Raw genomic sequence first — 18,509 nt, forward strand, 5'->3', positions numbered from 1 at the left:
TGATACTACTATTGGAAAACAAAGCGGTAGCATTTAATATTATGTTTTGCAAAAATTGTGCCGCGTGATAGCACGAGATAATAAAGAACGTAATTTAATTTTTATCAATAAGACTAGCACTGTAGCCACGTAATACGACGGTGATCGTGACGACGGTATGGTGGTGGGAGCGGTTGTTGGTGGTGAATTCGATGTCGAGTAGTGTAGATAGTTGATATAAAATTACTTGATTTAAAGGGTTTATGAAGTTATTTTAAAAATAAAAGGTTTATAGCAAAATTTAATCATTAATCTTAAGAGCATAATTTACTATATGTAAGGGCATAATTACTATATGTAAAAATATTTTAAGGGATGCAATGTAAACATATTACATCGTATAGATAAGAGATGACATTTTAAACATTTTCATTAATGTAACTCTTAAGGGGGTGCTTTTTTAATAAGTAGTATAGATATGTGAGAAACATGATAGGAATTTAATGATTAATTTTATTAGTTATAACAAGATTTATGTCCGTGTTAAATACACAAATTGTCTATTTCATGTCAAGATTAGATTAATTGTTAAATTTTTTTATTTTAAAAAAGTAGGTAAAGTCAAATCAAAATGATATAATTCTAAAGCATAGAACGTATATATTATATTTTACTAGTTAATTACCCCGGGTTCAACCCGGGTTAACTTATAAACGCTTTACAAATTAACTGAATTATATCCGGGTAGTTTTAAAATATATTATCATGTTAAAATGTATAATATCAACGTTAAATAAATTGAAAGGTTATGATAAGTTATTATGTAGATAACGAAAATAAAGGGAAATAGAACATGTGCAGATGTGAACACATGTTGAAACACATACGGATGATAAAAAAAAAAAAAAAAACCTATCCAAAAAGAACTATAGTTTTCTGCCTATTATAACGAAAAATTAAGGTGATTAAAAACTTACATAATAGTGTGAACATTTAATAAAAATTTATATTAATAAGATATATTTATAAAAAGAAGGATATTATAAAATTAATATGATGATGTTATAATTAATTAAAAAGATGCATGAGAGTACATAAAATTTAAAACTCTTATGTTATCACAATTCTTTTTTATTTATATAATATAATATAATAATTTTAAAAAGATTATTAACCAAATATGACATCATAAATAGAATATAAACATTTTTAAAAAATTTGTAGACATCACACATCATAATTGTTTCCAAAAATAGTTTAAAAAACAATCCTTCTTTATTATATATAAAGATTTTTTTAACAACTTTTGTTATATAGACAATATTTGTTTATATTATTTGATTTGACTTTTGTTGTTTATCATCACCTTAAATATATTTTTCGGTTTAGCTCAAGATACCACAACTTACAATTGTCCACACTCAAGAACCGAATGTTATTACTATTAATTAACTTTTGAATGTTATTACTATTAATTAACTTTTAATGAAAATAAATTAGTTAATAACAATTTACATGAGTATTATGTTTTTTATTTGTTATCAAAACAAGGTATCAATTTGGGGAAAAATGTGAATTTATAAACTCGAAAAAAAACTAAATATAATGATTTAAAAATAATACTTGAGATTATGATCGAATTAAAAGATAAAATCTGAAATAAAATAAATAAAATAGATTATTACCCGCGTAATACGCAGAAAACATATATAATTGATGACAAGTTAAAATTTTATAATATAATAAGTTGAAAAATATATAACCAGGTAAGAATTAAACCACTAAAAAACATGAAGTTACATTAGTAGTTGTTTAAATTCTGGTTAACAGTGACCAGACAGTTGAAAAATGGATACATCATCAATTAGAGATCTCGCTAAGTAAGGTTCTTTTTTTTTGGATGTTTTTTCATTCATCCGGATATGTCTGTATTGTCATTGTACTTGTGTTTTAAAGTGTTGCTCGAATAATTTAGTTATACACGAAAATTACTATGCAATTTAATTATCAATTTATATATCGCATGTTGTGTTTATCTAAGTTAAAATTATGCATAGTATCATGCAATTTTCATACAATTATTTTTTTGATATATAATTGTGATAGCATACTATAGACTCCATATTTGATTTTTACATCCGGTTCGGTTTTCAAAACATTGATTTAATAAAAACGTTATATGATAAAAATCCTATACAAAAATCCTTATAAACAAATTTTATTCGTTATATGATAAAAATCCTCTATAAAAATTTAATTTAATAAAAACGTATTAGATTAAAATAGAAAGTTTTATTGTAAAAAAAATAAAAAAGTAATTTTAAAGATAAAAAATGATGTAAAATATAAAAATATTAGTTTCCATAATTATATAATTAAAAACATTAAATATTAACGTATACAAACTTAAATAAGGAAATAATAATAATTTAAATTTATTAAAATAAAATAAAATTTAAAAAAGTTGAATAATGTATATAACATCATCATTTGATCTAATGACTTTATTTAAAAATTGAACTTCATTTAAAGGTTCATACTTGTCCAATTATAAATTAAGGTTTTTCTTTTATATATATTTAAAAATTAATTCATGAGTTATTTATAAATGAATTTTAAACAAAATATTATTGGATATATTGAATGGGAACAACCGAACAACTACGAAGGAGAACAACGACAAGATTCAATTATTGGATGAACAGTTTCAATTATTTCTTGGCTAACAAGGGGTTTCATCAAAAATTACATTGTGAATCACCTAATTTAATTTTTGTTTGTTTTGTTTTTATTTGGAAAAGGCAAAATTCATAATTAACTAATGTAATTTAGTTTTAGAGATTGTTTTTGAAACTCTCGGTTATTTAAGATACCACAGCCTTAATATACAATTAATTTATAAATATCCACAACCAAACTTTAAATAACAAATATACTCGATCGTATCTTCGGATGTGAATTAGATTTTTATATCCTTTCCTTAGTTTGCCATTGAGTTCTTATTAGCTTCCAAAGCACCCATGACTCATCCTTTAAAGATGCGGGTGAAGGATGAGCAGTGGCGGAGCCAGGATTTTTAGCATTGAATAATTTTATATGATACTAATAAACGTAAAAATTATAATATTATGTCAGTTTAAGGTTGCCAATTCTTTTAAACTAAATAAAGATATAAAAAGTACTAAAAACATGGAGTATTATAAATACTATGGAGTTGCCATGACATTAGAGTACTTTAAGAAATACTGTAACAAATATTTATTTCCAATTCTTCCTCAATTGGTGCTCTCAAATCTTAATCGACCATTTGAGTTTTTTTGTTTTCCTTTTTACTAGATTTTAGACCCGTGTCTAACACTAGACACTTTTCATACATTTAAATTATAAAAGCCTATAATTTGAAGATATATGGTTACAAGTATTATACTTTGCAAGTTGTAGTACAATAATCACATGTTTATGAATATCATTATTAGCTAAGACATATTGATGAAATTGTTTAGCGTAAATTCCATAAGACACATGCTATAATAATTTCTCTATTATAAATTTTCTTGAAACCAGTTGTACATATATGGTGATGTTATTGTGAAAAATAATTAAGAATTAGAATATAAACATATTTGTGATCATGTACTTGACATTTAAGTCTACGTATTTGATCATAATACGGGCCCTTAACACGAATGGATTTAATCTCAATCATCTATCCTATGATAATTATTGATGGTTAAAAATTATTTTTCAATATGAACAATAAATAAGAAGGATGGTAAATAAATATAAAATAAGTATTCAAGGATAAAAAGTGTAAATTATTGATGAAAAACAAAAAAATATAAATTAATGAGAATTTTTTCTATAAATTAATATAAATACTAATATAATAATATAAATGGATAATGAATTAATGATTATTAGAATTTGTAATTTATAGTTAATCTAAATCATGACATAAGCGAGAATCAATTTAATGAAATTAAGCGATTTGATTGGTTAATAAGTTATTAACTCAACTGTCTTATAGTATATATATTAAGATTAAGATTAAGAATTCAAGTAATAATGATTAAATTACACTTTTCGTCCCTGAAATTGACACGTTTTTCACTTTTCGTCCCTTAAGTGAAAAAATTACAATTTTGACCTTAAAGTTGGTAGATTTTTTCAATCATCGTCCATCGCCAAACGTCGTTAAGTTTCAGCCGTTAAGTCAGACACGTGCAACACACGTGAGGGACTAAAACGACAAAAAATGACAAGTTCAGGGACGAAAATTGAAATTTACTTTTCTATTTTCATCATCTTCATCTTCTCCAGCTGACTTTCGCCGGAAAACTTAAAATGCCGATATCTCAATCGTTTCTTTGAATTAGACCACAAAACCACCACCAAACTTCTCAAAATTAATTTTCGCACGAATCCTAACCAAAAGATTTCAGATTCAACACTTGCCGGAAAACTCAAAATACCCATAACATAGATTTTGAGCAATATTTCTGTACAATTTAGCTTGTTCCAAGAATGAAATATTTCTGTTTTCGCAAATAAGTCCATGTTGGATTAGGTGTACGTGCTTCTCACTAAGACACCAATGGTGTGCCTCATTTATTATTCCATAAGCTTTGTACCAAAAAGAAAAGTACAAAATGGGGAAAGACCTTCATGTGGGTTCGGTTTTTGTCAATGAGGCAAAGACATAAGATCGAAAAATTAGAAATATATATAAAGAGGAAGCAAAAAGGGACGAAAGGACCAGGTGGCCTGACAAGCCCCCGCAATTCAAATATTTCAGATCAAAAATTCTGATAATCGTCACCCAATTCTTAGTTTATGTAATAGAAGTTCAAAGCAATTTACAGTTCGTCATTTGGTTGATTATAGCTCTTGTTCTATATTTTGTATAGAAACTTTAAATCCTTTGTTCGTGAAATCCTTACGTTGAAATCTCATTCTGAAAGTTGTTACAAGTTTACTATTAATTCATCTAGTATTGTGTTAAGTTTCATAGCGATTCGTTACCTTTCATTTTTGGCGATTTAGTTAGATGTTAGTTTCATCGTAAGGTTTTCGATATAGTTTATTAGTCAATCGTGAACATTATTAAGTTGTTACAATAGTTAGATTAGTAGATTGAGGTACAAAGAATTCGGGTGTGACAACCGATTCATTGGATCTCGTTTTGGTCATAGGTTTCATGCGAAAATTAATTTTGAAAAGTTTGGTGGTGGTTTTGTGGTCTAATTCGAAGAAACGAGTGAGATATCGACATTTTAAGTTTTCCGGCGAATTTTCCGACGAAAGTCAGCCGGAGAAGATGAAGATGATGACAACAGAAAAGTAAATTTCAGTTTTCGTCCTTGAACTTGTCATTTTTTGCAGTTTCAGTCCCTCACGTGTGTTGCACGTGTCCGACTTAACGGCTGAAACTTAACGACGTTTGGCGAGGGACGATGATTGAAAAAATATGCCAACTTTAAGGTCAAAATTATAATTTTTTCACTTAAGGGACGAAGAGTAAAACCGTGTTAACTTCAGAGACGAAAAGTGTAATTTACTCATTAATAATAATGTGTACAGGTGAAGAAAACAAAATGTCAAAGTACAGAAACTCAATGAATGGTCATACATGCATACACGTTTGAGTGTTTGACCATCACTTTGCACAAGCCTTTTAAATTTTAATCTGCAAAAGCCATCAGTCCGTTACTTTAATCTCAATTTCTTCCTTTCGTCTTATTCATTCAAATGTCATCCACGCTTTCTTCTTCTTACGCTCCCATTCTCTTCCATCAATACTAGGCTATTACTGATACGAGTCACGGCTCAATCAATCGCTACACTAACATTGTTAACAAAAAATATATAGTAAATATATGTGAGATATGATAGATGGATTGATTAAGGTAATGTAAGGACGTAAAGTTAGCTCACTTGATAGAAGTCTTTACCTTTTGAAGTAAAATAATGGCTCTATCATTGATATGAGTAAAATGTAAGATTATTTGGTGTATTTAGATATAAAATTTGTTGTTAAAAAAAGTTGGATTGAATAAACAATGATAAATTTATACTCCTTTATAAAACAAACTCTCACTCCTTAATTGTAAGAACCTGAAATAACACATTTACCATCTATTTTAATACATTCTTATTTCTATTTTATAGACTGTGACTAAAATGTCCTTAAATAAATTCAATATCTATTTCTCCTTTACGCAGAAACGCATTACAAAAACCCTAACTTAAATTTTGTCCCCCCATCTTCCCCCTTTCATATCTCATGCAACAATTTATAACATCTCTGACCGCAATGAAATTTCTTTTACTTTAATAACCACATCATCACCGTCACCGTTATCGCCACTGCATTGCGCGGACACCAATCTAGTTTGTGTAAAACAAACATCAAATAATTTTGTGTTATCTTAAAGTTTTGAACCGCAAAACCACATCTTTAATAATCCTTTATAAAGAATATTATTTCTCGTTCACTTTTAAGGTAATCGAACTAAATTATCTCACTTATTTTATAAAAAAAATTCGATCTAAAATTAGTGGCTTAAATGATTTTGTAGACAAGGAGAATCGAATCAAAGACCTATTATTGAAATTAAATTTTAGACCCGTATCAAATATACAAATTGTTTAAGACATTTAAATATATGTAATTCGAAAAAAGGTGTAAAAGAAGAAACCAATAAACTTAAATATAAAGAATGTAATTAAAATTATTAAAAAAAAACCGGTAATTAAAATATAAATAATGCAATGAAAATCAAAGTAACAAAATGCAATACAAGAACATTGACGAAAGCGTTTAACTTGTTCGTTTATCAATATCATGTCAAGACTTGGTGTTGTATTTGTTTTCTTAAGAATACATTTAAATAAATTTCTTGTAGTTTTGTTGTGATATTTTTATTTCATGAAAGTTTTGATTTATATTAAAATAATATAAAATAAAATAAGGATATAATTATTAATTCGTATTAATTTAAATGTTGTAATCTCTCTAACTTTTATAACTTTTTTTTTATTAGATAGATATTATGCAATAATGGATTAATTATTTTTAGAAAAACTAAAAAGGGTAAATTGATTATTTTTAAATAGGGTGAAAGTGTATATTGGTGATGGAAAACCAAAAAATGTAAATTGATTATTTTTAAATAGGGTTAAAGTGTAAAAAATCAAAAAAGTGTAAATTATTTTAGACCTGTGTTGATTTAATTAATTTTGAAAAATTAAGAATTATGATTGGTCAATTGAGCTTAGGTCAATTGTTTATTATTTATATAATACGAGTAACTAAAACAATAGTTACCATACCTTTTTAAAAGCCTTCCAAACCTAATCCCTAAAACAATAGTTACGAAACCTTTTTAAAAGCCTTCCAAACCTAATCCCGAACCTCCTTAACCCTTTATTTACTCCCAAACCTCCCTCATTAATTTGATTTGATATATTAATTAATAAAATTTAAAAAAAGTTAAATTCCCGGATGATTTTTTGGAGGATCCAATTTTTTTGGGAAAAATCTTTTATTATATTAATAAACAAACTAAAAAATCTTTCATTAGTTTGATTTGATATATTAATTAACAATGATCTTTCTTGTATTTTAATCAACTAAATAACAATTATTCATTTGTTTGGATATATTATTCATTGCATGGTCATTGCTACTTTTGCAACTCACTTATCATCTTATAATATTGCTTCTCGAGCTTATGAAGACAACATTATAATTATTTTGCAATGCGCCCGAGTTAAAATTATTGAAGGCATGGTAACATTTACTAACCTTCATCAACCAAAATTAATTTAAATTTCATCTTCTTTTTGAAAAAACGAACGACATTTATTCACTTATGATCTTACAGATACTCAAGTAATTACTTAATGGGATTCATATTCATCTACTAAAATATAGATAACCAGATTCCTGAAGTCGATCGTTTCAAAAATATGTAGGCTTACCTCAAATTTACTAAATCTAATAGTTGTTGCGTATCGCACGGGTAAAAGACCTCGTTAGTTAATATATAAAGATAGAAGCACGATAACCATTAGTTAATTGCTCTTTTTTCTTCTTTAATCTTTATACGGCTAATTTACTACTTTTTTGTAAAAGGTAAAAAGACATTTTTTTTTAAAGACGTGGACTACATATCAGTCTTCCAAAGACATTTTTGCTATCTTATTTTACAAATACAATTATTTATCAATTTAGTGATTTACGGATAGTATGTTATCATTTTTTTACACTAGTTATTGATTTAGAATCAATGTTTTAAATACCGGTAAATACCGGCCGGTATTACCGGTACCGGAGACCACGCCGATATTTTCACACTTTTTAGTGTAGATTATTTGTACACATTATTAAGTGCGAACAACTTAGTAAATTTTTTCGCATTTTTAAAAAGTGGTGCGTACAAACGACAAATTTTTTGTAGTGAAATATATAGATTTTTTAACTACTTGTAAATTGATACTTAATTATTGTGGGGGTGTTTAGTAGAAGAAAATCATAAATAATGAAAATGCGTTACCATATGAAAATTGTGAAATAAAAAAACAAGTGTTTAAAAGGATAGAGTAATAGATTTAGTTGTTGAAAATACAAAGAATAGACGCAAGAGAAATATAAAAAATAACCAAATTAATAAGAATAAAAATAAATAAAAAATTACATGACTTTAATATTATACCATCTTATAAATAACTAAAGTTAATAAAACTTCATTAGAAACAAAAATAACAAAATTATTATTCTTTTCATTCTCTCCTATCCACCCATTTTGGAGCATCTTTAAGAATTACTCATGTGATAGAGGTAGGTGAAATGATGCGTCATATAGGTTAATGATTAAGTGTTATAGGTGAAATAAAAAAATGAAAGAAGATAGATGATTTGTTTCACCTAGATGAAAAAGAAAATAGATGAGTCTATTTCTTTTGTTTTTATTATTTTGTTATGTGTTGTTTTATATTGATTGGTTATATTTTGGGGTATTGTTGGGTATATTGAGGTATTATGAGGTAGTAAATTTGAAAGTGAATGATTAAAGAGAAAAAGAGAAAGTGAAAAATATGAAAGTGAATGATTAAAGAGAAGTGAAAAATATGAGAAGGTGAGTGTAGATGAAAAGGTAAATGAGTACGAATGGTCTTATAAAGAAAAATATAGGTGCAAAGTGAATATAAATCCTCACTTTTATTTTTTAATTATCAACCAAACAAGATATATGTTTTTCATTTCATTTTTTTAATAAATGGCTAATGCCCCGTCTAATCTCACAAAATCTATATTTTAAAAATTATTTTCTCCTATTCATCCACTCTTACCAAATGTCACCTGATGAATTATTGTACATATACTGTTGGTGTGTCAATGAGTAATCAAGTGTTTTGGCAGATCTTATTAAGGACATGTGGGGGCTGCAACCCCTTCCATTTTTTTTGTTAAGTAGTACTATTTTATTCGTATGTCTTTCGATTTTTTTTTATATTAGTGTTATTTCCCGTTCGCGTGACTTACGCCTCCTCCGTAATTTCACTCAAGATTTGCCACTAATCAAGTGCATGGGTTAATTATCCGCTAATAATTTTAACTGAAACCAAATGTACATGTAAGCTGATCATTAGCCGGTTGACAATCTTCATCACATGTAAATCAGCAATAGATCCAACTTATTTTCATCTCTAAGCTTGATGCTGCGCAATTGAACACTTGCAACATGTGATGAAGATATCAAGATCTTTTGACTATTCAAGTATTTAACTTTTATAAACATGTTATAAATTCTCCATAAACAAATAGATATCTGGTGCTTGGTGATTGGTATAGACGTATATTTGATAAACTAAACAAATACATACACCTGTAATGTATGTACGTATCATATAAGCCCCTATTATTTGACAATGGGTGAAAAATCGGAAAACTAAACCACCAATTAACTATGGATATAACTAACTATGCTAAAATGTTCATGTTATGTAAATATTTTGTAAAATGTCTATATAAAGTAATGCACTTTCAAATTTTGGTTATTGGATGTACCCAGGTATATATGGAACCATGTGTAAGTTTTTGATTGGTCAGGTACATCCAATAATCAGGATTTGAAAGTTCATTACATGTTATAGAAATTTTACAAAATCTTTACAAGACATTTTAGCATAGTTACATTTATGGGGAAAGGTTAGGTAAAACATGCAGTACCTATCTTAGGTAAAGCAGGGGGTGATTATGTAAAAATCAGGGGGAGTTTATGTAAAATTTAGGGGGGTTATGTATGTTTATTAAATTCAAAGGTTTAATATGTAATTTTTTTTAATGTGACAGTACCTAAGTTTAGGTAAAATCTGCGGTACGAATTATTTTCCTTATATTTATAGATAATAATCCATTAATATTATGGTACAATAAAATTTACTCGTTGGCCCAACTAGAATATTGCCCAATTAGAATAGTGTATAGATGCAAATTGCAGTGCATGGCAATATCGTGGCCAAGCAAGCTACCTACTACACCAAAAGAGTTACTTTATCTGACCTGTACGGCTGCACGTGTAGCATAGACAACCATAGAAGCATTAGATATGGTCTATATGGATGCAGAAATGCAGACCGATCCAAAATGCTATCTCACTTTCACATTAACTAGGAAGTAATCTGTACAATACCAGATTTTAATCGTACACTACCAAAAATGTTATATAGTATTATACAGTATAATACTTTAAAACATATTTGATGGTGTACGGTCAAAAACAGGTGGTGTACAAATCATCTTCTTAACTGTTAACATTTTATCAGTTTTGGTCGTGAACATGAATTTTATAAATATGTGAAGACATGAATTTCACAATCATGTAAAGACATGGATCTTCATCTATTATATAATTATGTAAAGAAACTGATTCTATGAACATACATACATAAATAGTGCCATGAGCATACGTATATAAGCATTTTGTAAATAGATGTTTCATAAGATAATTGACGATCAAATGACATAAATAATAGATAGTCTTATGAACACACGCGCGTGCACACACACAGACACACACACATATATCACTAAATGTTACAACTGTATTGATGTTCATGCATTATTTGATACATTACGTATTTTAATTTTATACATCACGAGAAATATAGTGACCGTCTCTAAAATTAAAATAATCATGTGTACGGGTTTATAACCTAAATTTTTACTCTTTTATAAAACAAATTACCCTTTTTTTTTATAACTTTTCAGCATTTAAAATACCTAAATTACCTCTTAATCTTTAATTCTTTCTCAACCCATACATTGGATCAATTGAATATACCTAAAATGTACCCAAAATACTTATCAAGTCTTCTTTATTCACTAATTTAGTTGTCTTCACCTAATATTCTTATAATACTCTTAATGAAATTATTTACAGTATACATTTTTAAATCCATAAAATAACTATATTACATTATTTTACATCAAGAATTTTTAAATTAATAACCACGCAGCTATCACTATTGCCGTTACCGCTACTACTGACTATCATTAACGAAGTATTGCGTTGATACCCTTCTAGTTTATTCTAAAACAAATTGATCTTTTTTTTTTGAACATTCGACCTTTTAAGCGAGAAGCTAGAAAGTACAAATAAAGTTTAAAAAGACTGAGAAAGAAATATACATGGGAATCAAAAACTAAATCTATTCCCATTGAAACCAATCGATGGTTGGCTGCTGGGTTCTATTGGAGATCTAGAGGTAGCTGACACTAGTTAGTCAAAACTGAAATTAAATTTTTGACAATGTGGGTTAATCATTAATGTACTTCATGGAGGCCGACTTTAATTTGCTTTTTGTGTTAAAATCAAAGTTCAATTCTTGATATAGGGTAATCTAGTTAATTAGTTGTATTTAGTAAGTTTAGTAATAATTAAATTAGCCGTTAAATTAAAAAAAAAAATAACTTAAAGGGTCAAGTTAGACTCATCTTAACCTTTGAGTTAAAATTAAGGATTGAAAAAATAACTTTTTAATATTAATTTTTTAATTTTAAATTAATGGTCAAAATTTTTTTAATTTGACTATCAAGTTGAATAACCGAAAAAAATCTCATCCCATATATACTGATTTATAATTTATAGTTCAAAATTGTAGTACCCATATAAAATTAATGACATTTTAGTGACCTATCTTTTTCAGCCAAGTTGAACATACAATTATTTGCACTATTGAGCATACCTAACACTTCAAATAAAGCATATGCTGTAAAATGTGAGTAAAATACAAATTACTTAACAATTTGTCCTAGTATCTATCAATGCGACGGCAACGGGACGGCCTCTAGACATAGGTACACAAAAGTTTGCATAATAATGAAAGGCATTAAAATTGAGAATATTTGCCAGGACGTACGTACGACACGACCCTCACCGGCCCATTGCTATTATTGCGACCCCTTTTGTCTTGCATTACGTGACCATTATTGGAACACCGGCACTAACGGCTTCTAATTAACACCAAGTTAATTCCATCCACAATGTGTCACTGCATGAACCCTCCAACTAACCTGTGGTTCAAGCCAATTCATGCAAACTTAACCATGATGCACCACCATGAGTCCATCGACCACCAATGGCCCTATATGATAAATCAGTCGAGTAGGGCCATCGGGGACACGTACACTCTCCATGTATATAATCACTTTAACCGATTCAAGCAATTCAAATTTATTAATACTGATCTGATTTTATTTAGGCAACGGTTGACTAATTAAACACAAGAAAATCTGAATAATATCACATCTATCAACCAAAGATATTCAGCCTAGCTGGTCAGAAGATACTTTCGGTTTTACCTAAGGTTTTGAGTTCTTTTCTCAGAGATGACCAGTCTTAAGGTTTTTCTCTCCAATTACTTATAACGAACTATAGTCGATCAATATTCCAACTGAATATTCGAAGGAAAAGAGAGGCAACATGCATGCACCAAATGTCTAGCTAATAGTCGTAGTAGACATCTATATTCGACCTTTTGGCTATATAGGCATATATAGTCGCGGGGTGCAAAAATTATCGATCACAAGCACTCTAATAAGCGATGTAAATTACAAACTGGGGTTCGAAATCTCAATTTGCTTCCAACTTACCCACACTTTGAAGCTTTAATTATTTGTGTTGTATCTTTTCACAAAGCTAATTCCTAGAAGTTTGCTGAAAACACAAATTTATATTTGTTATTTTGCTGCTACACAATACCATGATTATTAAAAATCATTTAGAATATTTTGTTTTTACTTTTTTATTTTAACATGACAATTATTCTAGGATGGAATAAGTTATTACATCACAAAATATATTTTGAAAAAGAAGTACGATTGTCGACTTTAATAATCTTTAATAATTCGCTTTTATATATATATATATATATATATTAAAAAGTTATTTTGAGAATTTTTTTTTTCGAGAACATTTGAGAACTTTTCAAATAAAGCCCAATCGATGATTATTCTTTACATGAAAACTGTTTTTTGAATAACTTATGTGTAATTTTGAAGTTTATAATTGTGTGGAGGCATAAATTATCATCGGTTATACAATTATGTGGAGATTTGGATTCTTAATCACATTTACACGAATATTGCTATGATTACATGTGATCGACTTGCATACATGTGATCATAGCAATATTCATGCACATGTGATCAAGAATCCAAATTTCCATATAATTGTATAATTGATGATAATCCATGTCCCACACAATTATAAACTTCAAAATTATACATAAGTTATTCAAAAAACAATCAAAAAACAATTTTCATGTAAAGAACAATCATCGGTTAGACTTGATTTGAAAAGTTCTCAAAGGTTATCGAAAAAAAAAGATTCTCAAAATAACTTTACCCTATATATATATATATATATATGAGAGATCAAATAAGAAGGTGTTTTTAAGGAGAGAAGGGAGAGAAGGTTATATTAACCAATCAGAGTGTGACACGTCGTTTTTAAAAAAAAATTGCGCGGTGGCATTTTTGTAAATAAATCAAACTTTTGGTCAGCCTGGGTTCTGGGTCAGCTTGGGTGGTCAGTTTGGTCAGCCCAGGTTCTGGGTCAGCTTGGGGTTGGGTGGTTAGCTTGGTTGGTCAGCTTGGTCAACCCCAAGCTAACCCAACCCAACCCAACCCCAACCTGACCTGGAACCCAAGCTGATTCAACCTGACACAGACCCGAAGCTGACCCAACGTGACCCAAGCTGACCTAAAACCCATAATCTACATTTGTGTAGATTATGTGTAAATTGTGTCAAGCTAACCCAACCCCAAGCTGACCCAACCTGACCAGACCCCAAGCTGACCCAACCTGACCAGACCCCAAGCTAACCCAACTTGACCCAAGCTGATCCAACCCAGAACCCAAGCTGACCCAACCAAGAACCCAAGCTGACCCAAAACCCATAATCTACATTTGTGTAGATTGTGTGTCAAGCTGACCCAACCCTGACCCAGACCCCAAACTGACCCAACCCCAAGCTGACCCAAAATCCATAATCTACATTTGTGTAGATTATGTGTAAATTGTGTCAAGCTGACCCAACCCTAAGCTGACCCAACCTGACCAGACCCCAAACTGACCCGACCCAGGCCCAAAGCTGACCCAACCATGACCAAAGATGACCCAGACCCCAAACTGACCCAACCCCAAGCTGACCTAAGCTGGCCTAAACCTGACATGACCCCAAGCTAACCCAGACAAACTGACCCAGACTGACTGATCAAACTGAACCAAACAAAACTGATCCAACTCAAGCTGACCCAACCCACTGAGATCCCAAGCTGACCAAGCTTCACAAAACTTTCATTTATTTACAAAATTCCCACCGCGTTTTTTTTTTTAAATTTTGCCACATGTCGCGTTCTGATTAGCTAATAGGACCTACTATCCCTTCTCTTCTTAAGACACCTTCTTTCAAGATCCTCACCCTATATATATATATTATGAGGAAAAACCCGGCCACCGATAGTGTTTGACAATTTTAATCCGGCATAAAAAAAGGACTTACATAACAAAATATATTTTGCTTAATTAATCCGGCACTGCCGATGCTAAAAATATTGGGCTTTACAAAACTTTAACCCATTAAAACTTGTTTAATATATACTAGTATAAGCCTAAAAATGTCATATAGCCAAAAAGTAGTCATGCATGGTACAAAAGGGAAATTTTGAACCCGTGAAAAGGTATTTTTAGCTTTTTAACGAAAGCCCACCAAGTTAGAATTGTAATATGTTAATTTAATGTTTTTAATTACTCAATAGAAAGAACCAGCTAGTGGTCCACCTATTTGTGTTCGTTTTCTCATTAAAGAACTTCACATGGGATCACAATCCACAAAAATTTCCTCTCTAGAGTGATTGTGCATTAAACCTTGCGACTTGTTTTTTCTTTTTTTTTTTAACGGCAAATTACTTGCCACGCGCTTGTTTATCAGAAATAGATGTGTAACATTTTTAATCTAGTAGATACAATCCTATATATCATGAGCATTTTAGCTTTTCATATATATATGACAGGCCATTTCGTACAATTTCATTCACAAGAATGTATTGCTTTTTAAAAGTATATGCAAAATATTCAAAACATTCAATGTAATTACATCCAAAACATTCGTGTAATTTAAAAGTAGTAAATGTCAATATATATGTCTATATAAAAAAAGTAAATTCATAGACAATCCAAAATATTAAAAACTGTATTTACGTAAAAATATAACATGTTGTTACATTCCAAAAAATAATGCTACATGAATTGGAGACCTGTAATTATGTTAATGTCCATCCAAATTATATTTATTCCAGTGGGCGCGGCTTGTAGCAATGTTGTTTGGCCGGTGGTAGCTTATATATGCCGTTGTGTATGTACTATATATCTTATATATGGTGGCATGGTGCAATTTTAGTTGATTATATATTTTCCCAAAATATCCAACAAAAAAAAAAAAATGGTATCACACGAGCTTGCTTTTACAGCACTATTAGTTACACTTGTGTTAATACTTATTTCATGGTACAAAAGTGATGAAACCTCCAACTCCCGGAAGGCAGGCACACCTCCATTGCCTCCGGGTCCGAAAGGTCTACCATTAGTCGGATCTCTTCCGTTTCTCGGCCCAAACATTCACGAAGAACTAACCAACATATCGCACCAATATGGTCCGATTTTTAAGCTCTACCTTGGAAGCAAGCTTCACATTGTGGTGAACTCTGCTGAAATGGCCAAGGTCATAACCGTTGAGCAAGACGAGAGCTTTGCTAACCGGGCCCCACATATTGCCGGGCTAGCAACAAGTTACGGTGGCAACGATATAGCGTTTGCACCGAATAATGCCAACCGACGTAACCTACGTAAAGTTTTGGTGCAAGAGGTCTTAAGCAACGTCAACCTTGAGGCGTCTCATGCGTATCGTAGACATGAGGTGAGAAAGGCCGTTAAATATGTGTACGATAGGGTTGGTATGGACGTCGATATCAACGAGATATCGTTCTCAACGGTGTTGAATGTGCTTACCAACATAATATGGAGGAAAGGGTTTGTGGATGACGGGACGAATTACGCTAATCTTAGTGAGAAGATACAAAAAGTGATATGTAGAATTGTTGAGATCGCGGAAGGGCTAAATATCTCGGACTTCTTCCCAATGATTGCAAGGTTTGATCTTCAAGGCGTTGAACGAAAAATGAAGGATCAAATGAAGCAATTCGACAAGATTATAGAGACTACTATCAAGGAGAGAATGAACTCCAAGTCTACAAACGTTGAAGAAACCGTTGAGCAAAAAGGAAGGAAAGATTTTCTACAAATATTGTTAGAGCATACAGATCAAAAAACTGGAACATCGATCACCATGACTCAATTAAAAGCCCTTGTTTCGGTAATTAATTAGTGATTTTTATCATTCACATATATATAGGTATAAAAGATTATATAAGAATCTGTTCCAATTTAAAAAGTCAAACTAAGACACAGATGTAAAATGAGACCGAGAGAGTAGTATTAATTAATATATATATATATTTTGTGACAGGATATATTTCTAGGAGGAACAGATGCAACGTCGGCGATGGTGGAATGGGCAATGACGGAGATTTTTAGAGATCAAAAGGTGATGAAAAGGGTTCAAGATGAACTAGAAGAAATAGTAGGTCTAAACAACATCGTTGAAGAATCGCATATCCCAAAATTGAAGTACCTCGAGGCCGTGTGTAAGGAAACATTCCGTTTACATCCTCCAATACCTTTCCTACTCCCTCGAGCACCAAATAAGCCATGCACGGTTGGAGGGTACACCGTTCCAGAAGGGGCTACTATCTTTGTAAACGTATGGGCCATACAAAGGGACCCTCGACATTGGGAGGATCCATCTGAGTTCAACCCTGACCGGTTTTTGAACTGTAATGGTTCTACCGAGAAATGGGACTATAGTGGAACGAATCTTACGTTTTTACCATTTGGATCTGGTAGGAGAAGGTGCCCAGGAATTCCTTTAGGCGAGAAAATGATGATGCACATTTTGGCTTCGTTAATGCACTCCTTTGATTGGAAATTGCCGAATGGCGAAGAACTTGACCTCTCTGAGAGGTTTGGTATTGCACTCAAGAAAAAGAAGCCGCTTGTAGCCGTCCCGACTAAAAGATTAAGTGACCCAAGCCTTTACATGTGATGATCGATGTTACATACCACGTTTTACGTAGTGTATCATATCACGGTGCATTGGTCGGTCGATCTGCAAGTTAAGTTTAATGTCTTTTTGTAAAATTCATTGTGGTACAAATAAATGGATTCAATTGTTATTTACTTTCTGTGATTTTGTATTCGTTAGCTGAATTCTTGCTAGTTAGTATTATTGTTGATAAACTACATTCATAATTTTTCGACTTAATTTGTTTGGTTTGCTATATATCTATACTTTATATATCTATACTATATTATAAAGCAGATTTTTCTTAGATTTTCAACATTGAACTTGAAATTTTCAATATTGATTGTAAGTACTTCCCCAAAATGTCCCTCATATCTATTCTATATTTATCTAAAATAACTATAATACTCTTTCCCTCTCCTCAAATCTCAACCAATCATTTTTTTTTTCTCTCCTTCATAACTCATTTATTCCTCCAATTCATTCAAAATCTTTTATCTCAAAAACCGTACATCGATAAATTATAAAAATTGTATGGGTGTTCTTAAAATTTCATGCTCTTTCATTAGAGATGTCATTCGATATACTTTCGACAAATTTTTAAATCCGAGGGCGGAGCCCGTACGGCTAAGGCATTTTGACTATCATATTCTATGACATTTCAACTCCTATAACCTATCATACTCTATGACCTAGGTATCACCTCACCATCTCACCGCCGCAACGCGCAGGTACTTGCTCTCGTAAACTTTAAAAACCTTTATTGAATGACATTAAATCCTTTAATTAAGCTTCAGGTGTGGGTGTTTTAAGTTGGAAGC

At 30.6% G+C, this 18,509-nt stretch overlaps 1 protein-coding gene across 1 annotated transcript; it reads left to right on the top strand.

The window, feature by feature from the left end:
- The first annotated feature begins 15,936 nt into the window (after positions 1 to 15,936).
- LOC122588854 (flavonoid 3',5'-hydroxylase 1-like) lies at positions 15,937 to 17,848 on the top strand. Its single transcript, XM_043761070.1, has 2 exons — positions 15,937 to 16,920; positions 17,074 to 17,848. Exons 1-2 carry the CDS (start codon positions 15,991 to 15,993, stop codon positions 17,707 to 17,709), a joined length of 1,566 nt encoding a protein of 521 aa, XP_043617005.1. The 5' UTR covers positions 15,937 to 15,990; the 3' UTR covers positions 17,710 to 17,848.
- Positions 17,849 to 18,509: the final 661 nt, after the last annotated feature.

This window comes from Erigeron canadensis, chromosome 2 (genome assembly GCF_010389155.1).
Source record: "Erigeron canadensis isolate Cc75 chromosome 2, C_canadensis_v1, whole genome shotgun sequence".
Taxonomy (NCBI): Eukaryota; Viridiplantae; Streptophyta; class Magnoliopsida; order Asterales; family Asteraceae; genus Erigeron; species Erigeron canadensis.